Source organism: Centroberyx affinis, unplaced genomic scaffold (genome assembly GCF_046629955.1).
Source record: "Centroberyx affinis isolate AG114_WGS23_722 - 3 ecotype Tasmania unplaced genomic scaffold, CSIRO-AGI_Caff_v1 ptg000205l_1, whole genome shotgun sequence".
Lineage (NCBI taxonomy): Eukaryota > Metazoa > Chordata > Actinopteri > Beryciformes > Berycidae > Centroberyx > Centroberyx affinis.
The window spans coordinates 339,706-364,755 of NW_027278897.1; the positions used below are offsets into that span (position 1 = coordinate 339,706).

The 25,050-nt window shown below is 41.4% G+C and overlaps 1 protein-coding gene across 2 annotated transcripts in view; it reads left to right on the forward strand.

Annotated features, from left to right (window-relative positions):
• The first annotated feature begins 150 nt into the window (after window positions 1-150).
• dtnbb (dystrobrevin, beta b) overlaps window positions 151-25,050 on the forward strand; it is a 29,958-nt gene continuing 5,058 nt past the window's right edge. The window contains exons 1-16 of one of the 2 annotated variants that reach the window (XM_071539534.1): window positions 151-280; window positions 2,403-2,449; window positions 2,980-3,047; window positions 3,363-3,443; window positions 3,633-3,846; window positions 5,672-5,757; window positions 6,436-6,590; window positions 6,752-6,857; window positions 7,231-7,397; window positions 8,653-8,777; window positions 14,720-14,794; window positions 19,334-19,424; window positions 20,052-20,140; window positions 20,974-21,087; window positions 23,036-23,132; window positions 23,552-23,569. In XM_071539534.1, the coding sequence (XP_071395635.1) occupies window positions 2,981-3,047; window positions 3,363-3,443; window positions 3,633-3,846; window positions 5,672-5,757; window positions 6,436-6,590; window positions 6,752-6,857; window positions 7,231-7,397; window positions 8,653-8,777; window positions 14,720-14,794; window positions 19,334-19,424; window positions 20,052-20,140; window positions 20,974-21,087; window positions 23,036-23,132; window positions 23,552-23,569 (1,485 nt within the window). In that variant the 5' untranslated portion in view covers window positions 151-280; window positions 2,403-2,449; window position 2,980. The remainder of the gene's footprint in view (window positions 281-2,402; window positions 2,450-2,979; window positions 3,048-3,362; window positions 3,444-3,632; window positions 3,847-5,671; window positions 5,758-6,435; window positions 6,591-6,751; window positions 6,858-7,230; window positions 7,398-8,652; window positions 8,778-14,719; window positions 14,795-19,333; window positions 19,425-20,051; window positions 20,141-20,973; window positions 21,088-23,035; window positions 23,133-23,551; window positions 23,570-25,050) is intronic. The other variant, XM_071539543.1, reaches the window with a different exon arrangement.

The following is a 25,050-nucleotide window of genomic DNA, read 5'->3' on the forward strand; positions in this document are numbered from 1 at the left end:
TAACCAGCATGCGTGCGCACATGCGTAAATTATAGTAGGTGGACGCGCATGGCATCTCCGTTCCTGCTTGCGCTTTCCCGTCCTCTGCCGCTGGGTCGCTGATGATGCTGAGCGGAGCGGGGCGCTCGTACATTTTTATGTGCTGCTACAACCGCAGTTCCCAAGATTGAGTCGAATGAAACAGGAGAGGAACTTGAAATACGATGATGGATCATCCGAATCGTTTCTCATCGCTCGGACAGCAGTAACAGTCGGCGGACAGCGCGTGAATTCATCAAAGGTGAGAGTGTGGCGATGAATCACGGAGGAAATATCCTCCTTATTCACCCTGGACCACTTATCCTCTCCATCTGATGCTGATGATGATGATGCTCTAACGCAACCTGCGTGATTTTCCTCCGGTAAAGGCCAGCTGCCTGGTATGCCTCTTATTCTGTCGTCAGCCTTCGAGAGAGACCAGTAAGGATTGAAATGATGTAGGATTATCATTGTTTCTCAACCGAAATTTATGGGCATCACGACACACCGTTCACATTGCGGAAATAAGGTAAATAGGGAGTTAAATCATCAATATGGCCGCGTTTGTCGTGCGGTTGCTTCAGAAGTGAATTGTAAGTCTTGTTCGGTTCCCCACTGTAAGATTTGAGGCTTGTGACATGGGGAAGTGAAAGATGTTAGTGGTCGGAAGATACTGCAGTAGCCGAGTCCTTATGTTGACTCGCGTCAACGGATGTTGTCATTACCCCGAAGCTGAAGGTGCGGTTACAGTAAAATGCACCTTTATTACGGCCTATGATGATTACAACATACTTACTGTATCAAGGGGGAAGGGTCCATAGATCTGCCTTCATATTGGCTTGTGATTGATTGAGCAAATGACTATTGCAATCCTGTCTTTCATACCAGACACATAATGCATACAGTTTATTGACATGAATTTTAAGGCCTTTTTCACAGTGATTTTAATGACATTCTCTGTCTATGCTCCTATGAATTGGAGATGAGTTTTGTATATAAATTATTGACAACTTCTGACTTTTCATCACATTAATTAATCTGCTTGTGCATTAATGAAATTGTCATTACTTTGTTGTCCTGGACTATTCACAGTTTTTCTGACGTATCCAATGCAAGAGCTGAGATGCCTACATATGAACTGCTGTGGTTACTTCATAGCTGAATATTTACAATGAAGCATTGTGTTATTTTGCTGACGTGTGTCTGTTGGGTCTCCCACTGCTCAGCTAATGTTTTCTACCCTTTTTTCCGAACTGCATAGGCGCTTCTCAAACTTGCCATCCCCCCCAAAAAACCCCAATAGATTTGCATTTAGCCAGAAACCCATACATATGTAATTTTATTGGCACATATTCCAAAGTGCCATCAGTGCATGCATGGTCCTACTGGAAATTGAACCATTAATCCTGACTGGGTTAATGCAATGCTTCTCAGGGCTACAACACTATTTCAGAACATTAAATTGGTCTTCTTTGATTTAGCACAGAATGGCATATTAGTCTTAAAATGGAGCAATAACAATGGAGGCAGTGAAATCAGTGATCAGAATACCAATTGTTCTGACTAGCCAGTGAAATAATAGGCTACTAAAATGAAACAACACTTAATTTTGGTGGAAATGGCCCTTTCAAGGACCCTCGTTGGTCTCTGTACACAACATTGAGAGCCACTCACCAGAAGTCAAAGTTACAAGTTGGGTGACTAGAAAGAGGCGCTGCCATAACAGCAGAGCTCACTCTGAAAAGAGTGTCTCTAAAATAAAGAGGAAACTGTGGCTCACCACAAAAAAAAACAACTGAAGAGAGAAAAAACTGCCTGTCTGCAGAGTTCCTGAGGGTAGCAGAACCTTGGCGTCTCTGCTCACGCTCAGCTGGTCAGCTGATGCAGATCCCCTGTTTGTTTCTCACCCCCCTGTCAGAGAGTGTACTCCGCGAACACGCATGTGATTGAGGCATGTTTGAGCGTTCAGTCCCTGGCCGAGGCCGTTCGTCCGCGGTACCCAGCGTGCATCGCTCATTGGCTGGGCGTAATGTGTTCTGCGTCCGTCATCATTAAGTGGTTCCTTTGCAGCCCAGTCGGTGTCATTAGCCCACAGGATGCAGTCTTTGCTGAGCGGGATGTCACGGAGAATTATCATTTACACAGACCATGGGCACTCGAGTGTTCCCTAGCCAGCACACCAATCTCTACAGGAGGAGAGAGGGGAACAAAAGCACAAATTGAGAGTTAATGAAGTCCTTGAAGGAGGGGGGGGGGGTGTTAATTACTTATTTAAAAGTCAACTACATTTTGTTCAGCGAAGAATGGCTTATCTCTCATAGTAATGGAGACATGGAGTCTTAGGAAAGCCTTACTAACTATTTCAATATGACTTCTCTTCACAGGGTCGACGTCTAGTGCTTCGCTTTGTTTGACATTCAGCCAGCGACAGGTAAAGATTTTTTAAAGGTTATTAAAACCAGACATAATGCTGAAACTGTCACTTGTACAGAAAATTATGTGTGAAAAAGTCATAGTATATTTGTCAACAATGACAACACAGTATACACACAAATGATGCATACTACTGTGTTGTATCCACATTGTATAGGAACACAAGTTTTATTCCAACGTGAGAGAAAGAATGACACTCTCAAGAAATGATTTATGACAGATTTAAAGACACAATACTTTTTGAAGAGTAGTATGTCCTTGGTTGACAAAATATCACACACATTAAGATCAAATCCTCTATATTTTAGAGATATTGAATCATGAACTTCAGGTAATTGTTTCTTTTACTGCCAGAATTCATATTTAGTATTCTGGGAGACAATCTCTTCAATTGCATGAGTCATATGTATATAAAGCATATTCACTTGCATGGTATCAAAATGATTTTGGACCTGTGTGTTGCACTTCACATGCTATTCTCAAACCAGCGGGTAAGCGGTGCATGCTCTGCTGTTTGATATGCTACAGAATGATCGAGGAAGGCAGTAAACGAGGCAAGGCCATGGTGGAGAAGAGACAGCTCTTCATGGAAATGAGTGAGTGGACTCGACTGAGAGAAATCTCCTTTCACTATTCACAGTCGGCGCAGGCTTATGCAATTCTGTCACTGGCTCTGCATCACATAGGAGATGCACAGTCCCTCACACATATAATTGCTCCCACACAAAGACATGAATGTGTTTAAATGTACCGGGTGTAATCCTGTTTGTGTTTGTAAAGAGTCTAATTTCTTTTCAGTGAATTGACTGCACACTGTATTCATCTCTTGTCTATTAGTGGGCGAATGTGATAGGGTTTTGTTGGTGGCTTGTTGGAGACGGATAATCTTTCTTCGTGGCTTTGTTTTACAGGAGCTCAGAACTTCGATGTTATTAGACTGTCGACTTACAGGACCGCCTGCAAGCTCCGGTTTGTGCAAAAGAGATGCAACCGTAAGATAACATTTACTTCTCACCGTTCTGAGAATTGCGTAAAACTTTCCGCTCTCTCTCTTTTCAGCTTCCCCACATGACTCTTATGACACCATGTCAGGGTATAACAAATAGAAATGTGTGTTCTAAAATGCATACAGATTTAATTGATCACAGTCTGCCTGTTTGGCTCCCCCCACCCCCTCCCAGTTCATCTGGTGGACGTCTGGAACATGATCGAAGCCTTTCGTGACAACGGGCTCAACACATTGGACCACAACGCTGAGATCAATGTGTCGCGGCTGGAGACCATCCTGTCTTCCATCTACTACCAGCTCAACAAGCGGCTGCCCACCACCCACCAGATCAATGTGGAGCAGTCCATCGGGCTGCTGCTCAACTTCATGGTGGCCACCTATGACAGGTACGGCACGGTCGGTCAGTGCAGAGCAACACTACAGTCTGTAGGTAGCGATCATCAGAATGAGTTTGTCCACCAACTGCAACAAATGCAATAGAATTTGATTTGATTAGAGCTGCAACGATTAATCAATTAATCGATTAGTTGTCAACTATTACATTAATCGCCAACTATTTTGATAATCGATTAATCGGTTTTAGTAATTTTTTAAGAAAAATAAGTCAAAATTCTCTGATTCCAGCTTCTTAAATGTGAATATTTTCTGGTTTCTTTACTCCTCTATGACAGTAAACTGAATATCTTTGGGTTGTGGACAAAACAAGACATTTGAGGACGTCAGCTTGGGCTTTGGGAAACACTGATCGACATTTTTCACCATTTTCTGACATTTTATAGACCAAACAACTAATCGATTAATCGAGAAAATAATCGACAGATTAATCGACAATGAAAATAATCGTTAGTTGCAGCCCTAGATTTGATAGCGTTGCTGCAAAACTAGGATAATAATACAATACATACACTCATGGTACAGGGATGAAAAGGGACCTAATTTATAGTAGAAACTGTGATAGACAGTAAACTATACATTTCACTCTACTGTACATATATACATGTATATATTTAGCATTCAATCTAACCTGCAAAATCCAGATTATGTAACTTCCTAAACGTAGAATAGATTTGTTTTTTTTGTACTTGCACACCTATCAGGAGAGATTAACAGTGATCAAAAGGTTTTAATAAGTCAGGTTTTGGAAGATATGATTATTTACAATGTAAATATACAACATCATTAGGGCTGTTTCTGTGGAAGTGTAGGATACTTTACTTCAATAGATTTGTATGTGAGGACAGGCACAGTTCATGCAACTTGATTTTAGGTCTCAGAAAATCGGGTTATATTTTGGGATAAATGTGCTGATATGACATGCTGGTAGTAAAAAATATATACACCATACACCTTCACCTGTTTCAGCTTAAGTAGCCCTGGTGATGCTGTCTATTCCTCCACCTAATGTCTGCCCAGTGCCTTAGCCACTGTCTGACATGGAGTGCGGAGGTTTATTATCGACTGTAAAGCTCGCTCTCATTATTGTACCTTGTGTGCTCAGATTGATTGGCTGCTTGCCCCGTCCATTCATGGATCTATTAAATGGTTTACTTTTATCTGTAAGGCCATTCATGGTCCTGCTTCTGTATTATTATTCATGCTCTTATATCTCTGGAAAACTTGGTGGAAATTACTGTCTAAGATCACAGGAAGTGTTTTTGCTATCTGTCCCCAAGGTCCGAACTGAATTAGACAGAAACAGCTTTCATGTACTGTGATACCTCGGCTTGGAAGACATTGCTAAATGAATCGAAATGAAAGAGCAGGTCTCCCTTGGCGAGTTAAAATGATTTTGAAGGATCTTGAGGCAGACTAATAATGATCTGTGCTTTGTTAAGCCATGATTTAAGGCTTGGTTCATGATCCTGCTGCACTAATATAGGGAATTTCGACTTTACACTGACATGTTTTCAATTTAATTTTGCTTATATCCATTGTTGTATATTATGTTTGTCATGATGCTACTTTTTTCCTGAATACCAAATTTTTAATCTCAACAGAACTACAGGTTAAATAACAGTTAAATAAATAAAATAAAATTGTTGATTGTAAACTCATTAGATTATTTAATGAGATAATTACTAAGACAGGTCTAGGTCTGAGGCCTAGGCTGAAAGGTCCTAAAACATGAAATATTTCTTTGTAGTGAATATATCATCTTTTCTTACATGCAATATATTAATGTATTGATGAAACCTTTTTTTCTAATCACAGTGAAGGCCATGGAAAGCTTACAGTTTTCTCAATGAAAGCTATGCTGGCAACGATGTGTGGAGGGAAAATTGTGGACAAACTACGTTGTAAGTAAATCTTTGAATCATTTTATGCATAATTTTTCAGTTCTGTGGATCAGCTGCAGCTTTTTCATTAGCCTTATTTATTTTTTGCCTGGTTTTCTGGAATTGTATTCCCTAGTTTGCGGCAGATCCCAGGGTTTCCACACTCCTGGAACAGTTTGTCTCTCAATGTAGTTGCTCAAATATTACACACAGGGGCGCTATTGGAACATATGTAATATAACATTTCAAACAATACATTTGCTTTAATTGTCTCTAATAGGCATGTTTTAACTGGCTGCTAAGTTTATGCACTGAGGGTGATCAATATTATTTATTTCCAGAGAAAAGTCTAGAGTTCAAGTTCAAATTTTTATTGTCATATACACTTAAAAAGTACCGCGTACATTCAAATGCAATGAAATAAGATAAGATATGATAAGATATCACTTTATTGATCCCAGAAATTCATGTGCCCTGGCTCTCTCAGCCTTTAAAACTATATATAAAATGTAATAAAAAACAATAAATAAGAAATCTATCTAGAGAATAGTCTAGAATAATCTAGAGAACAGAGAAATATGTTGCTTTAGCAAATATGATGATTTAAGGGGATTTTCTCATTCAGAGGGGTTAAGCTCCCCTGTAATTTGCATGCTGTTCTTGCTAAAAGTTAAAAGTTTGACATTTTCTCTCTCTCAGATGTTTTCTCACAGATCTCTGACTCAAGCGGAGTGATGGTGTTTGCCAAGTTTGACCAGTTCCTTCGGGAGGTGCTGAAGCTGCCCACGGCCGTGTTTGAAGGCCCCTCGTTTGGCTACACAGAGCATTCAGTCCGGACGTGCTTCCCTCAGCAGGTACGAGGCCCGGACGACCTTATTCCCTTTTAATCAGATACTACTTTGCTTTTACCACCCTGTCTTCACTCACTTTTATCCAGATCTTGTAGAGAATCGTGTTTTTTCCAACTCTATTAATGGACTCTTCTCACTGACTGCATGTGTGTGTTTGTATCTAGAAGAAGATCTTGCTGAACACGTTTTTGGATGTGTTGATGGCAGATCCTCCCCCTCAATGCCTAGTGTGGCTACCACTCATGCACCGACTCGCTAATGTTGAAAATGGTAAGAATTGGTGAGGTTTTGCCCTTGCTGTGGGCTGGTTTAATGTCAGATATGGCCCTCAACTGCATATAAATTCAGTTCCAAAACGCTATACATCAATTTTTTAATATATATATGAAGGTCATCATTCAATATCTCTAAATTATAGGGGATCCAGTCAGTGAAAGCCATAATTGCATCCACCATGGATGCTTGACCTAAGTTTACCTGCTATCCGTTAAACTATACATAGAGTATATTTTGTGCTATCAATCATTCTGTAGGAATAGGTGTCACTGCTTTCAAATAATCAATATCTCATTTTGGAATGAAACTCTTCATATGATTTTTTTTTTAATGAAAACCTTGTCTTTATTGTCTCTTCACCATCCAGTCTTCCATCCAGTGGAATGTTCCTATTGCCGGAGTGAGAGCATGATGGGTTTTCGGTATCGGTGCCAACAGTGTCATGGCTACCAACTCTGTCAGAGCTGCTTCTGGCGTGGCCACGCCAACGGTCCCCATAGCAACCAGCACCAGATGAAGGAGCACTCATCTTGGGTAAGACAAAGCCTTGATTACTCTCAATCCTGCATCATGTCTTTCCCTATTCCAAACAATTTAAAAGTCAATATTGCCCTGTGTGTGTAGAATGATTTTACAGCCGCCGTCTGTGTGTAACTGCAGAATATTCAGCCTTTTCTCTACATTTATCGTCCTCTCAAAGCAATCCAAAAAGGATTTTATGGGGTTTTACTCATTTTGCCAAATGAAATTGTATTGATTCTCGGTGTTGCTGCATTCCCCCAAAGCTCAATCATTATGTTGTAAATTGAAACAAGGGAAGTTATGTGCACTGGATCCCAAATCCAATTCCCATCCCTCTCGGCTTTGCACAGAGAAGAATGACTGTTTAGGAAGCCTCAAGACTAGAATGAAATCTCTGAGCACATGAAGCAGAAAACATTGTCTGAAGTATAAAACATGAGGCATTTATGACAGATTTGGTACTGTAGTTCAATGCCAATATTTGCCATTTATTAAATATCAGATATCGTCCAGGTATGTCGCTCATCTTTGATATTATGGAGGTTCCTCCCTGATCACAGCTACTGTAAAACTGGCAATGAAATTAAAAATTTTTAGAATATTTTATTTAAACAAAAAGGTGATCTTAGCGCAACTGTATGCACCAGGTGCGTTGGAGGAGCAGGACAAAGTATAATTTAATAAATTAGCATTTATTAAATTCTTGTAAGTGAAGACAGTGTGCAGGAGTCTACTGATTTAGAATTAGGGAACTGCTATCCCACCTAAAATAAATTAATTAGCATGAGTTTCAGTTGAGAGTTTACAGTACATGATAGTCTAAACGCTGCTTCGGAGGCTTTTCCACCCTGTCAAGAACAAACTTCTGGGGGAAATGCTGAATCCTTGTAATTCTTTCGCATGAAAACTGTCGAATTTAAAGATATTGAATATCGGCTATCAGCGACTTCAGTTGAAAAATATCTGTATCAGCCTTCAGAAAACCACACTGGTTGACCCCTAGTGCTAACAATGCGGTTTGATTCACAGTAAGGCAGTTTGGATAAAAGCATCTACCAAAATTGCATATAAAATAGCACATCATTTATATGCACAAGTCTCTGTTTATACGCACTTTTGACACATTAAACAAACTTCAGCCTGCAGTAGTTATGCAAATTCACCACTGAAGTAGCTTAAGACTTTTTCTGCCATTCTAACAAGATGATAAAAAGTGGATACAACGCACAAGATGACAGATGTTATGTTTGTCTTGCCCTCCTCACAGAAATCTCCGGCCAAAAAGCTGAGCCATGCAATCAGTAAATCTCTAGGTTGCGTTCCCATCGGAGAGCCGCCGCATCCCGTGTTCCCGGAGCAGGCGGAGAGACCGCAGGAGCTCACCCACACAGTGTGAGTGCCGTTCTCAAGGCATCTGTAACCTCTCTTTGTGTCGTTAATGAGGGAAACCTAACATATATGTTGATTAACAGCGCAGCATGGCCCAGTATGGTGGTGATGTATAGTCTATTCTCGCCATGTAACTGCCTCCATCTTTCCATTTCGCTGTCACACAATGAAGTATAGAGTGCCATCTCACTAAGATGTCAAGCCCTTGATTATTTGTTAATGTGGAAATGCTGATATACTATGCAGGTTTACCCACAGCTGCCGTTAACAGCCTAGTCGTCCTCATCAGTCTATTGGCAATGAAACTGGGGCAACGGTATAAATCTTACACTCTTGGCTTTGAGGCTCCTGGAAGTCATTATAGAAAATGCATTATATTCTGGTGCTGTCTTAAACCTGCACACTCATTTACATTTCAGTTGAGAAATAGTACAATTTCCATAATCAATTCCACCACTGAGATACATCTGCAGTAGTCCACGTCGCTGAGGTCGCTTCATATTTTTCTCATCATTGTGACCGCACTGTAAGTCTGTGTTGTTTTGGCACCCACCAAAACAAGATCTGACAATGTTTCAGATGAAAAACTGATCAGTTGTTGTTCATGACATTCGCAGGATCATAAGAAAACTCGCTACTTTCTCATTTTAAAATTCATCATTTCTCATGGCACATTTCATAACAAAATCCTGCTTCATATTCAAGTCACGATCATAAATCTAAGCTGTCTGTATGCTTTGCTCTTGGCAAGTGTCAGTGAGTAATTGATAGTGGGCTACATCATAGGGAGAAACCAGCTCAGTGAATGCCAAGAAAAATAGACAGAATGTAAATACATCAACATGATTTCCTGTATTACAGCGTGATAGATACCAGCATCTCCGAATCAGTTCTCACATCACGGTTTGGAGACGCCAGCTCACTGACAGAAGGGTTTTTTCTGCATTGTAACCAAAGTTATGCATTTAAGATGAAGTTAACATTTACATAAATTTACAATTCATTACAACATGGAAAATAAACTGTCGACCCGGATGTTTCCCTCTAGCTGAGGGATGAGGCGATTGGATTAGCCTGCGCAGTATAGGCTATGTAGCATGAAATTACATCACACAAGTAGATTAATATTGATTAAAACTAAATTTGTGTCTAAAACTATTTAAGATTATGTCTCTCCGGCGCCCTCAGTAACCAGTAATCCATGTCCTTTTGTGTTTTTGATTAGTTTAGATGACGTAAGGCCACCAGAATATTGAGTTCTGTCCAGGAGAATCCAGTTTGGTGATATAGGATTTTATGGTATGAAGGTCTGTCACATTGATTCTTATTCCCAGAAAGATTTGCCCTGAATTAAGGCTCCTGTTTGAGTATTGATTTGTTTTTTTTGTACTTTTTATTGTAAAAGCAAAGCCATATAACCATATAGTATTTCCCAACTGCATATTTTTGGGGAAGAACTTCAAGGAACCTCTTGTTGTTGTGTTTTCCTTCAAGACTCTAAGAGATTGTAATGGACAAAGTGCATTCTCATGCTCTGGCAGATGGTATTTGAAGGTTGGTGGGACTGTGTGTGGTCACTGGGTAACGGAGGTGACTGTCGGCCCCTGGGACTTGTTTGTATGTCTCTCTGTCCCTGTCGTTGTGTGTGATGCAGGGAAGTCGGTCACTGAAACACTTGACGTCTCTGATGATGGAGAAAATGTCTGTTGTGGTTTCCAAAGCATTCACATTTTTATTTGTGTGTGGTGACTAAGTGAAATTCCGAGTAGCAAGTCATTATCCGTGGCATGAAAAGATGTTTATTTATAAACCTGACAACCTTTCAAAATATGTTGCTTTACTCACGAGTGACTAGATGGATGTGAGTGTTTATACCATTTTCATTTTCTGTTCAGATCTAACGCCTCTAACTGTGCATGTCCTCAAATTGAAGAATTACTATATAAGACCATCTTTATTGGCAAATCATTTCCAAAGGAGACTCCATTTATTTATAAGCATAGATGGAAATATCCAGAATTTTTATTACTTTGGAATTTGACAAAGAGCCGTAATTTGAGATCATGGCATTTGAATAAAACATTGCAGTTGTAAATATTATTGTTGCACTCTTTGTAGCTATAAGCATGGGAGAGGAGTGGCACAGACTGCTGTTTGTTAACAGTAAATTTCAGAGAAACTGAGGGAATACAGTGATTACCTGCCCGTCATCCCCATGTTAAATATCCTGTTGGCTACAGGAATCCTCACTCAAACTGTATTCCTGAGATATTTAGTCCCAGAAAAGCTCTACTCTTATGCTAAAATTGTTGTGAGGATACATAACAGAGAGAGAAACTTACTGTTAGTATTCTAAAACTAGTGCAGTGGTGTTCAGACAGTTTCAAATGATGAATGTTGTCAGTGTAGAAATGACTTCCCACTGTTGTTTCACGTTGTGACCCGGATGACATCCATCAACATGATTTCTGAGGTGTGTGTGTGTGTGTGTGTGTGTGTGTGTGTGTGTGTGTGTGTGTGTGTGTGTGCGCGTGTGAGGCCGAAGATCCGCCTCTGAGTGAGTGATAATGGCAGAATCAGGGTAGAGCGTCAGGTTTGATCAGAACTCCTGAATCGAGCGGACACGAGACTCCCAGTTGCCCAACCCCGTGCATCGTCTCAGACAAAGTGTAGCTATTCTGATACTGTTTTGAAATATTTACCGGCATCTGAAAGCAAAGACTAACAGCGAGCTGAGCTGTGAATTTGCCTTCCACTCAAACTGTCAGTGAGATTCTCGGGGATTTGTGCTTTGGATAGGAGTTATAGGTTTGGGATGCACCGTCTGCCTCAGAAACTTTAAATCTATGATACGGCTTCTTACCTTCAGATTTAGCACCGCTTCAGCCAAAAGACTTTAAGCACCGAAACAGACTATGAGTCGCAAATAGGCACCTTATCATACTTTTTGCATTCATGTGGAATACACATTATACATACAGCGTCAAATTCTCAGTGCCGTGTTTAATATTTAGCAACCAATTTTTAGACTCACTGTATAATCCCCAGAAATCCCTCACATTCTATAATGGCTTCCGCTGTTTTACATCTTTGTTCATTCTCCCAGTCAATGCAAATTCCATCAGTGTCATTAAAATGGGGAGAACAGGCATGTAATTCACTTTTCTGGGAGGGTGATCCATTGGGTTTTATGGCCGAATGTATTGACAGGCTCAGGGGGAAAGAGAGAAAAGGAAAGACCATTTGCCAGGAAGATGGAGGCTTCATGTTTGTATATTATTTTTAGCTGGCTGATGGCGATCGAAGGCGGCCATGCATCCTGCGTTTGTCGGAAACAGAGTGAGGCGAATGGTGTATGAAGAGAACGGGACGCCATCAAAGCCCGACTTAATTTTCCCTGTCCCCCTGCCAACTGCCAAGTACAAGGAAAGGGGTACATTGTCATTCACGGCACGCAGGTAGCACGAGGCTTAGCGCATTGCAGACTTTGATCTTTTAGTGCCTAAATGTTGTGTCAATTCATTCCCTCTTGACCTCTGAGGCGCCGGCTGGCCGGACGGCGAGGGCTGCCGGAGAGGTGGAGACGCCACTGGAGCCGGGACGTCTTAGGGTGATGTCTACTGTTTGGGCAGAGAGAGAGAGATTACTCTTATCTGGGTGTCATTAATCTACATTTATCATTCAGTGGGCCACGGGCTGCAGACAGTGATGTTAATGAGTTGGGAAGCCTGTTAAAACTAATCCAAATAGTACACAGAGAGGCTGGGTTTGAACTCAAGGGAAAATAAAACATGAATAAACTGCATACTGTCACTCCGAGGCCTTTACATAAGAAGCTCAACCATTCTTTTCTTTTTTCACTGCGTCCTACTATTTCACAGGAGTTATATCGGTATACTCAAAAAGCACCGATGATTATTTATAGGATAGATGTGAAAAGCTTGTGACTTATGTAACTTGCTCAAGGTAAGTGTGCCAGGCAGGGGAAGAGTCAAGATATGTAAATGTAATTATATAGAGGCTAGTTACGGGTTTTTCTGTTGAGGGATGAGGGTAGAATTTGGGCGGAAGGCTTTTTTAGAGGTTGCAAGTGAGATATTTTGAGCAAATGGCATTTCCCTAATTGTCATTGTGTGTGTGTGTGTGTGTGTGTGTGTGTGTGTGTGTGCGTGTCTTCATGTGCAGACACACTGCTTTGTGTGTTGGAGAGAGAGAGAGAGCCAGAGCAGAGAGCTTGAGAGAGAGAGAGGGGGGGGGGAGAGAGAGAGAGAATCTACATCGTCATAAAGTCATGTGACTGCCGAGTTTCCTTGGAGACAGCAGCAGTGTAGTACATTGAGATGCTTGCCTGCTCAGTTGAGGGCAGAGTAGGCATCTGGCAACAGCAGCAGTTGGATGTATTTGGCTAGCCAGGCAGGTGCTCTCCATCCTCACAGAGGTAAGTGATTCCTCGTGCCTCGTCCCGCTTATCCGCGCTTGACTTCTACCGGTGCTCATCTGTCTGGAATGAACATTTAGGGCAGATTACAGTAATATATTGAGCGTTAAATGAAAAGAAAATATGTTTCCCTTGGCTTGTCTTTTTTTTTTTACGTGGAGTATTTGTGTACAGTCTGCCTCAAAGGAGATGAGGCAGCATGTGCAGGTTTGAGTAGTGGCAGGGATAACCTTGGTTCTTCCCTCTCTGTTTTCTTATGCTGTGAAACTTATCTGAATTAGCAGCATTAGTGTCTGTGCAAATTGCATTAGAAACTAAAAATTAGGACTGATGAATTACTCATGAAGGACCATCAAAAAATTATTCCATGCTTTTCTTTTGAATCTGTTCGGCTAGTCTTCGGGGAATTTCAAATGTGATACAATAAATAATTGCACCATCTCTTTAAAAAAGAACACGCTGACCCTGTGAGCATCTACATTAATGCAGGGAATAAGCAATTTGGTTTAGGAACAAATACTGCTGCAAATGACTTGAATACAATTAGTGATCCAAAAATGATGCCGCTTTCTTTTTTCTTGCCCTGTTGTGTTTTGTTTAGTAAGCACAACAATATTCAGTTCCAGCACAGAAAAGACTGTGTGTGCTGTGGAAGCGCTCAGAACCACTGTAGCAGGAAAAGATTTTTGGTACTTTATGCTGCTTACTTACAGTATTCTGCACAATGTGGATGTAAATAGTTTGATTTTGCCAGAAATGCTGATTTGAGAAATAGGCACAATAAGGACACAATACTGTACTGAATGTGCTTTGCTATTTTTGTGCTTTAAAAACCAGTCAATTATAATGGAATAAGGGCTGATAACTACAGAAAGATACTATGGACCGATTGAGGAGATGCAACTACAGAGATATGGAAATGGAGTGCCTTCATAAGTGCACGTTATTTTCCGTGCTGGGAAGTGTGAACCTGAGAATGGCTGAGATGTGCAGACAGATATTTTGATCCACTAATGAGATACTGTGGTCCTGGTCTGGGCGCCAGAGAGAGCGCCGGGGCCACTCATTCAGCCGCCAGATGGACCCCATCGCTTTGTTTACTCTCACAAATTACCTCCTGCAATGTCACCTTTGCTAGTTTTTCACAGACTTCCAGTTTAATTAGATTTCTTGTCTGCTGTTGTTCCTCCTGCTCATTTTAATTAGGTTTAAGCTAATAGCGTTTTAAAAAAAAAAAATCTAAATTCCCATTTCCGGGAAAAGTCAATTATTTCACGACAATTTGAAGTGAACTCGTGTACAATGTGTTGCCATTCTTGTACACTCCATGCAGTACTTAACAGTGACTCCCCAACCTTAACCTGTTTTGTACAAATGACTAAAATTGGAGTCAGGATCGCTGATTCATGATTATTAATAAAATGCAAATGTCCTCTCCTCCACCCCCTGGTGACAAGCACCACAGGGCTGCAGTGAAGCATTAAAGACCTCTAATCTTGTCTTTTAGTCAGCCGAAACCAGTGGCCAACAACATGAACGACACAATGCTCATGTCCTCTGGGGCACCTACTCCTACCAAAAGGTAAGTGCCTCAGGTACAGCTCTCTGCACCCCCAGGCATAACTGCTACCGCACACTCCTTTTGAAGATATTGTTAGTATCATGCCACATAATTAGGTTCACTTTGGTGATTGGGTAACTGTAATGCATACTTTAAAGCTGACGATATGTTAATTCAAGTTTTATACAACTTTTAATGACACACTCTTCACTCTGTGTTTGGAATAGGTGACAGGTTCTCTCTCATCAGTTGAAATAACAGGAATAGCGAGACGAACGAGACTACAGATGTTATTTGTTCCCTCACACTTGACACACATTTTTGCATCTGAGCAGCATGCCCTTGTGAGTGTATTTTTAGAGGAAAATTTGTTACGCTGTCATGAGGAATATGTGAGCACTCCCACTTAGAGGGCTGATTTGACAAATAGATTATGATAGAATTGGAGCCTTATCATGTAAGCAGATAGCAAGGAGCCGTGAAAGCAGCCTAATTGTCCTCTCATTTCAGCCCCTCTCAGTTAAAGGCCACCTCTATTATTATTTACTCACAATGGTAATAAACCATCTAATAGCGCATTGTGGTTATGAATTTGATAATGGAGAGTACTTTGGAGAGTAATGTACCTGCACTCTGTCCTGCAGGTCTAGGCTCAGTGGATTTTCCCTTTGCATACGGTATCTCTTTATCACATCTTCCCTGAAATTTGTGTTAGCATGATGGAACTGCTCAGAGATGATGCTCTGATGACTTCCCATGGCACATGTGTTTGAAGGGAAGAGACGTGATGTTGTGCACAACAAGAGTAAAGATGTGCACATCCAACTTGTCTGAAGCCAGGTACTGGATTGATTCCCTGACAAAGACTTTGTTGCTTGAAAATTTGAAAAGCGCTCGAATGCGGTGTGCAGATATTTTTTTCCATTTGTGCTCTGTGGTGCTGGGTTATCATACTGTACCAAGAGCCCAGGCAGCAAGCTTGAGGCAGTTGAAGGGCAGCACTCACACTGCAAAAAATTTCCATCTCAGCAAGTCATTTATTCTACTATTGAGTCTTAAATTTGTATCTTAGGTGAAGGAAATCTGACAAAGTGGTGAGATCATTTCAATTTCATTATAGTTGTTTCCAATACAGTTTCACTTTTTTTTTTACAAATTTTCTTGTAACAAGTGGCAATATCTTGAAATATGGCAGATCACTCCACTGTTATAAAGATCACTTGATTCAAGACATTTCTTGAAACAAGTTGATTTGCATTTGAAACAAGTGTGATTATCTCACCCTGTTGGCAGATATATTCCATTTGTTTTAAGAAAAATGAGATGTTAAGAATCAATACTAGATCTTGCCTCGATGGACATTTTTTGCAGTGCAGAACTCAGTCTTGCCTCGAAGGGCCGACAGTATCAAGATTAGAGCGGGGGTTGAAGGAAGCTGACATGATAGAGACACCCGAGGCGGTAAATGATGCCTTGCATCCAGCCCAGTGGAGGTCAGTGAAGACGGCACGTGCTGCAGCATGTACAGGGAAACACACCACTCTCCTGAGGTTTGTTTCACTGTGGCAGTAATGAAGAAGCCTGATAACCTTTGTCTTGACATTTTGCTCTGTGAGTCAGAGCTGTTTTGGGGAGATGTCATGCACTGAGGATGCTCGTGCCTGGCGGGGGCATAACAACTACAAAGCTGCCATATTTAGGGCAGAAATTGCGCATTAAGCCACCATGACGCTTCCAAAATAGGTTGTATTGAGTGTCAGTATGGATACCGGGAGATAAGGTGTTGAATCAGGAGGGAAGGAGCAGGCTTGTTTAGGTCTGGTTGCAGAGAGCAGAGGGCCAGTTTCTTACCAGCCTCTCACTGTGAGCTGACATACTGTCACATTTGGTTTGTAAATATTAATCTATCGTTATAATTACTCTGCACTGGTCTGCCTCCTTTCACATGAAGGGCCTGTGAGTCAAAGATGCCACTGCTGAATAATGCAAATCTCCTTGTGGCTCTGCCTCAGTTCAACAGCCCCAAACCGAATGTCATGCTTGAAGAGAGAAAAGCAGCACTAGCGCTGTCCCTGCTTGTTGTCCCTCTCCTATTCCATTTTTTATCAGAATAAAAAAGACAATTCATATTTCAGTCAGCTAGGCATTCTGGTCTCTAGGATTTTGAGCTTGCTATGCGATGTCCCTCCAGACTAGAAACTGCATTCCCTCTGTATGAAACGGTGTTGTGCTCGGGTCTAGACGAGCGAGTCGTGCTCCCAGCCTCCATCACAGTCTGGTCTCTGATACTGTCTGCTCTGCTGACACGGCATCTGCTGCCTCCTGCCTCGCTCTCTCTCACAGACAATCGCTCACCACTGGTCCTCCAAGGGCGAACCGACACCGCGCAATTTATTACCTGTTAGTCATGCAGAACCACGGCGGCAGAAGATAAAAAAAAAAATAATTTCCTGGCTCGAGCTCGATGAGTTTTAATTTAGAGTTAACTGAGAATTGACCAAATGTCTGTGGATGTGAAAACTCAACTGGTAGGGGTAGCAGTGTGTGTTTATACCAGGAGCTGCCAATAATTACCTAAGGTGGATACAGGGACTTGTCAACCTCTAAAATACTTCAATGGGTGACATATGCTTCATAAAAATGGAGGCATTGGAAAGACCTAGTGTTGACTAACTGATCCTCTATTTATATGCACTGTCATGCTTTATTGTGCAGAGAAGGCCTGAGATGTGTAAATGTAAAGTTATTCTACTGTTGCAGCCAAAGCACAACACACTGGATAACAGCATATGTTATATATGTTAATACCTAAAATGTAACAAGTGAAACATGTCGTGTCCTTGGGCCAATCAGTAACAAGATACTTCATCAAATACTTCAAATTGGACTGGTGGTAACCTTTAATTGTCGCGACCAATCAATGTAAAACATTTTTTACGCCAGACCGCACATATTACGTTTGAGTTAAAAATGTTTAAAGGCCAATCAGTGTAATTTGTAAGGATAACTGGATTTGTGTTGCCAGTCTCATGTCAGTTGGACTTGCAATGTAGGAGTTAGGGCCTTTCAAAAATAGAAATTTGAGATTTGATTTAATTATAGCCCCCATATCAGACCAATTAGTGTGATTTTTGCAAACGCCAGAACACAGCGCAAAAGTGTGTCACATCTCCGAGTTTCGTCAAAATCCGAGCAGTGGTGTCTGAAATATTACATTTGAGTTAAAAATTTTGACTTAATTATAGCAGATTGCATTGTGTGGGAGGCAAAAATAAATTAACTAGTAAAGAAGACCGTCAAGGCCATTCCAGGAGGGCTTATAAGCACTTCACACATCCTTGTCTGAAGGCTGGTACTGACCATTAGGTGGTGGCAGGAAACTCCCTGACAAAGCAAAAGCATGGAGCGTCTTCTAGATTGATCGCCCAGAGAGAAGGAGCAAGACGAACAGTCCAGCTCCAAAAGAGTCTGTAGAGTCGTAGTTCTTCCTGTGCCAACGGAGCAGGATCCTGATGTGCTTTAATGTATTACTTTAATCTCTATCATTATAAACCTCGGGCTCCGTCTATGGTTTAGGCTGAGGATGAAGCCGTAAACTGTAAGAAAATGTCATTTTTAACAAGTCTTGACTGAGTCTTAAAATCCTTTTTTGCTTTGCCAGTTGGGTGAAGTGATTGCACTTGTTCCCAATGCAAATCAACTTGTTTGAAGAATTTTCTTGAATCAGGTTACAGTATCTTGAAAGAAGTGGAGTGATCCGCCTTATTCTGCCTTATTTCAGGAAATTGTCACTGGTGTCAAGAAAATGCTTGAAAAAAGAGAAACAGCACCGGAAGCAATTGAAACGATCTTATCACATTGGCAATTTTTTTTCACATGTTTTAAGAGAGATAAGATTTTAATACAATCCTTGCTGAAATGGACATCTTTGCAGTGTGTAGCAGGACCAGGGCGCCCAATGCTGCAGGGACTTTAGCTGTTGATGCAGTGTGTTTGAAGCCAGATTGGGTTTAATGGGCTTAATCATCAGTCACTCCCCAGTCAGAGCTGGAGTGCCGTCCTCTCGGAGGCTGAGAGCCCAGCATCGTTTCAGCTCTCCTTCACTACTCACTGCAGACCGCTCGCTGAGAGGGGACAGCATATGCCCTGTCATCTGTTCATGCCATATGCCACGCCCACCATCATTTGAAGTCACATGCGTATTTGACTTTCCCAGTCAATTGTAAAATGGCCGGAGTGGGCATTGGCGCAGTCACTAATGCATTTGTCATTCTGCATTCTCTCTTTTGTCCATCTCAGTTCATTGTAATAACCAATTATCACAGATTGCCCATCAACACTAGAGTCATAATCAAGTGGCACATATAAAGGTCACCTCAATGAAAGTCTATTTTGTTTGATGCAAATTCTTTTACATAATCACAGCGATGGTACAAACTTGTCCTTCTACTTATATAACTTGTTTTGACATTAGATTCAGTGTTGGAAGTTGTTGCTCTGTGTGTGTGCGTGTGTGTGTATGTGTGTGTGATGTATCTCTCTCTCTCTGACTTTGGGCAGTGTCTTGGAGAGTCCCAGCCGACTAGATGAAGAGCACCGCCTCATCGCTCGCTACGCTGCCCGCCTGGCAGCCGAGGCGGGCAACTCCACAGTGAGTGTCACGCAGGACGCCCCGTGGTGGGCTTCAGTCAACCTGCATTTCACATTTAATGCTCTGACAAGTTATTGTGTGACGCTGCTTTGTGGCTGGAGAACTTAACTGTTGAAGCTGGAGTTGGAGGATTCTACACTGTGCAAAAAAACAAGTCATTCCATTTTGTACTCAGCACTTAAAATGTTGTTTTTCTTAAAACTAGTGGAAATAATCTGCCAAATGGGTGAGATAAGTTTGCCTATTTCCAGCAGTTTCATTTGTTTAAAGGGTTTTCTTGAAACAAGTGATTAAAATAAGGCAAATTACTCTTTTGTTTCAAGATAGTGTCACCTGCTTTAAGAAAATTTCCATTGGAAACAAGTAAAATTAACAAGGAGGGGGTTTTTTTTGTTTGTTTTTTGTTAGATGAACATTTTCGCAGGGCACTTCGCTGTCTCGCTGTTATATTGAAAGGTAGACCAGAGCTGTTGTGAGCTGAAATGGCCCCCGTGATTATGCCTGAGTCATAATAAGTCTCCAGCAGAGCATCATTACTGTTCACTGCGGTCAGCAGATAGCGGTTGTTGTTTGACTTTTGTTTGCCTACCTTTGTTAATTCCATGCTATGATAATTTTGTCTTTCAGCAACAATGTCCTCCAACAGATTTGAGTTTCAACTTCGATGCCAACAAGCAACAGAGGCAGCTGATTGCAGAGCTAGAGAACAAAAACAGGTGGGGTTCTGTCATTTAGATATCAATGATATGTTGCAAGCAAATCACTGTTAGATCTTCAGTGTATTTTGTTTGTTCTCATTGCATCTAGTTTTAAACAGCATTCATGTGATGGCTGTCTGTGACTGCATATATTTACAGAATGGGTGTCCTCAGGGGAATTAAAGGGGAGAAAAAACACTGTTTAAAACACTTTTTAAAAACAGCTATTGGCAATGCACCTTGCATTTTTTCAGCTATCTAAAACGTCAAGGCTAAACATCAGGGTTTGGTCTCAGTATCTCAAAATCAAAGAGCGAGGACTTCTTTCTAGACTCATCATTTTGCACACAATGTTCAGGAGAAGTAGAAGAAGCAGAGAAACCAATTCCTCTACCCACAGAAGCTGCGATAGACCACAGTGCAATGCAGCCACAAGACATGCTTTGTTTCGAGTAAGGGATACGACTCTCACTTTCGTTCAAAGGGAGAAACTTTCACTCGGCTATCATTATCGCTCTCTCCACCTACATGTATAACCCACAGCTGAATGCAACAAGTTCACACCCATTCCGTGGGGGTTGTTAAAAGGCATTCTGGGAAATGTAGGAAATCACTAACTGAAGCAGAAGTAGATGAGGCAGATTGAGGGAGAGTGGAGTACACAAAAAAATTTAATTGCAACACTTCATCACAAACTAACTCCTAGCATGGATTGAAAATCACAAATTGATTACATAACAGTGTGGAAGTATCCCACCGACAACCCACATTTAAATGGATAATTGAGTGATTGATTGGTTGGCTGGTGGGTTGATTGATTGACTGACTGACTGACTGATTGACTTTCTCAGGGAGATCCTGCAGGAGATCCAGAGGCTGCGTTTGGAGCATGAGCAGGCCTCTCAGCCGACCCCCGAAAAAGCCCAGCAGAACCCCACCCTCCTGGCCGAACTACGGCTCCTCAGGTATCGACCCTCCAGCCATCACCCCACCTTTTAAATGCTTCACCCACTGTGGGAAGAAACCTATCATCTGACAGACATCTACACACATCTCCTAGCATAGTGATGTGCCGCCATTTGTTTTCATTGCCCAACAACAGGAAGAGTGAACTATTGAGGAAATAGTAGTAAAACAAAAAGTACCTAAACAACCTCAGGGCTTTTGTACTTATGTGGGTTAAACTCATTCTTCTAGTAGCAATACTTTCTTTCCAATTCAAGAGTGTGCTTTTGAATCAGCCTGAGCAGCAGCATGGGCATTTGTCATGCTGGCAGGGCGCTGGGACTCTTGGGTTCAGCGCTTGGAAGAGAGTAGAGACTCATCCTGAGAGCAAGTTGCAGCGCCTGTTGCCCTGAATGACTCCTCGTTTGTCTGTTCTGCCCTAAAAAGGCAGACAACAGCAGCTAGTTTTTGTGAGGTTTAAAGGTCAAAGGTCACGACTAGGGTTTAGATTTCAGATGAACAAAAATTATACCCATCAGTGCTTCTAAACAATATATTGTCTGCAATATTTTTTGGAAGGACTGGACTTAGATTTTTCTCAGTGTCACTACTCAGACAGTCACTGCTCTTTGGCGTGTTAGGGAAGTATTGTACCATGTAGTTTTCAAGTTTCAAGCACAAAAACATGATGTAATTCAATTGGAAAATAGAAAGATATGATCACTAGAGGACACAGTTATTCCTCTCTTTATTTTCTTCTTCTTCTTCTTCCTCTCCTTATTTTTGAGGCATAAATTGATCCTTGTATTCCAGTAATAATCTCTTTCTACTTTACTTCTTGTTTTTGAGCTGCCTGAGGTGCAGTGGATTTCTCTCTGTTGTAATTCAACAGTGTTTAGACACATTATCTTACTCATTGAGTCTGTTTGTGAGGGTGACTATAGAATTCAGACCTGAGACCAGGATATTATTAAAGTAGAGACTTGCACTGTGTTTGGTGTTTGGAGGCTTGCTGGACTGCGCTGTTATTGCATTTTCTTTTGCCCTGGGATATAAGATAGAGCAAAGACAGATAGAGGCAGCAGATGTTTGTGAGTGTCTGATACGAGGACGAGACAGACATGAGTGCTACGGCTGTCAGAGGCTTTGGACTCTTTTAGATGTAATACATCCTGCGGACACCAGAGGGTGACGATAAGACAGTGATCTCCTCGCCAAAGTGACGGCCAGACATTTAACCTTTGAAGATGACCAGACGGGAAGAAAATGTCATTCTTTTTAGTGTTGAGGGAACCAACAACAGATCAGTTTGAAATATTGAAAGGTTATCAGAGTCACTTTGATTACCAAGTAAAATAAATACACAGGTGTTTGTGTCAGTTACATTGGTACAGATATTGTCAATTGTTGTGTCAATACTGATACAACATTGTACAAGGGCAGCAGGACCTCAAATACAGTGCAATGAGATGATGTAATACAAAGAATATCACTCCACATATATTCATTCAGTACACAATATCTATGTGGATTCAAGCAGCATTTAATATGGTTATAGGTATAGAGGAAGTATAGTGTCCAGTTGTGAACTTGTCCAATGTACTATTAGATAGTCAATGAGCTACAGCTAGAAAATTGCATCCACAACTAGAAAACGTAAATACAAATAAAATGTATCATATGGTTTTATCCCCTCCAACCCCCCACCCCTCTCCAAGAAAAAAACATAACAAGTACAATTGCAATTGCAGTACAATTGTCCATAAATATCATAATATAAATATCCAAATAAGAGCCACTCCTAAACTGCAACACCTACTGGAATTGATCCTTGCTTTGGGCCCAGGGACGAACCTCGATCTCAGATACAAAAAAATTATCCCCAACACCCCCAAATCTACAAAAATTCAACAGAAAACGATGATGAAATAAATTACAAACATATTTCATTCCTTCCCTCTGCCACAGACACAGGAAGGATGAGCTGGAGAGGCGCATGTCGGCCTTGCAGGAGAGCAGGCGGGAGCTGATGGTGCAGTTGGAGGGACTCATGAGGCTGCTAAAGGTAGGATGATCACCTCTGTTTCCAAGAGATTAGTCTCCAGGCGGGGCAGCAAGACCTCTGAGTCAGCATTTCGACCCTGTGATGGTGTATGCATACTAACACACTGTCCTAATTCATTCGGTACTTTGCTGTCCTTCTTTACTGTTTTACGGATTTTGTTGATGCTAATCTACTGCACAGGATAGGGTTTTATACTTGGTGGCATGTTTGATAACATGAGATGTGAACATGTTTACTTATTTGAAACAACAAAATTACAGTGATCTAAAATCGTGTTAAAGTGCCTTATGGTGCATGCAGAAATCCCTTTCTTCTTCTTTCACTGCTTTAATTCTCTTTCTTCTTCTTTCACTGCTTTAATTCTGTTGCTCTCTCACTCTTCCTGCTCTCTCACACTGCTTACCTTTGCTGGCTGATAGGATGAGGAGCAGAAGCAGGCAGTAAGTGGCCCTTAATTCAGTTTGCAAGGCTCAATGACTGGCTCTCGTCATAGCACTTAGTGTAACGTTGCTATACTCCCCCCTTTACTCAGATGTGATTCCCATTCTGCAGAATTGTAATGCCCTCTGAGCCCTCTTTTCAAATGTATGAGAAGGAGTGGAATGAGAGAGGGAAATTGCAGTGTTTTCCTATAATACATTTTAAGAAGGAGGTTAGCAATGATGGAAGGAATCCACTATCTAACTGGGTTACAGAGATCTAGTCCTCTAATCTAGGCTACCCCACCATTCCCTTGCTCTTATCTGCTCTTACGTTATGAGATAGCTAAAACCATAGGCTGAGATACAACCTTTAAAACCAGCTTTCTCAGGGCCGTGGTCCAGGCGAGTTGAGAGAACTGTGTTTTTCTTAGCCCAAATGTCAGAGACCTGTTCCTTTCATCAGCGCTAACAACCTCCCTTCTAATGTGACTGCAGTCTGGCTGGCCATCTGCTGCCTGGCTCTGAGCCATCGGCCCGGGCCTGCACCAGTCCCAGGGACACACAGTGCCCCTTTCTCTGCAAGCTATAGCGCCCGACCCAGCACAGGCCCCAGCCGCTCACCCACACATGGTTCTCATTACCCCCTCAATCCAGTAAAGGTGCACTATAGAGAGATAGTGTATGGATGTGTGCCGCTGCACAGCCAGCCAGTATAGGATTACCATAAGGTTTTCTTGCCTTTGGACCATTGTTTTTGTTTGTTCTCCCTCAAAGGATTAAGTTCTTTTTGCCACATCTGTGTCTGTGTTTGTTTTAATAAAAGTCACCTTTAGAGGCAACAAGGTCATCTCTCCTTAAAGCCGCAATCTGTGATTGCAATATGGCAGCGTCCCTTGAAACACAGTCGCCCCACAATTGGCTTTGTTGACATAGTGATTAATTGGATTGAAGATATTTTTTCACTCTGAGGCCCAGATCCACACGCTATATCACGAAAATGACCAAATCAGAATGCCATGCTGTTCACTAACCGTGCACAATGAGTAGAAAGCTGCCTAATAGCGCTGTTCAAAAAATTGTCTCTTTGGCCTGTCATGCTCATGCATATGTAAATTATATGTAAATCTCATTATGCTGGCCATATTATATTTATTTTTAGGCAAGGCCATGCAAATCAAGATTGCACCCAATTCATTAACATTTTTGCAACACCAACTCCCCCAAATTATTTTAACGCATTTAGGATCGTTTGAAAGGTGGCGTATAGATTGTCTTCATGACGCAATATCAGAGAATCTGGACCTGAATCGATTACTTGACTTTTTTGTATGAGGTGTGGCAGTATGTGATGACTAAACATGAGTTTTACATGTATTTCAAGACTGTAAAATGTTTTATATCTGTACTGTTTGCAAGCACTGCAGTAACACACTTGTACTTTGAGTTACAACAGGTTAAGAAAGTTAAGGAAGTCAAACTCTTCAAGGACATTCATG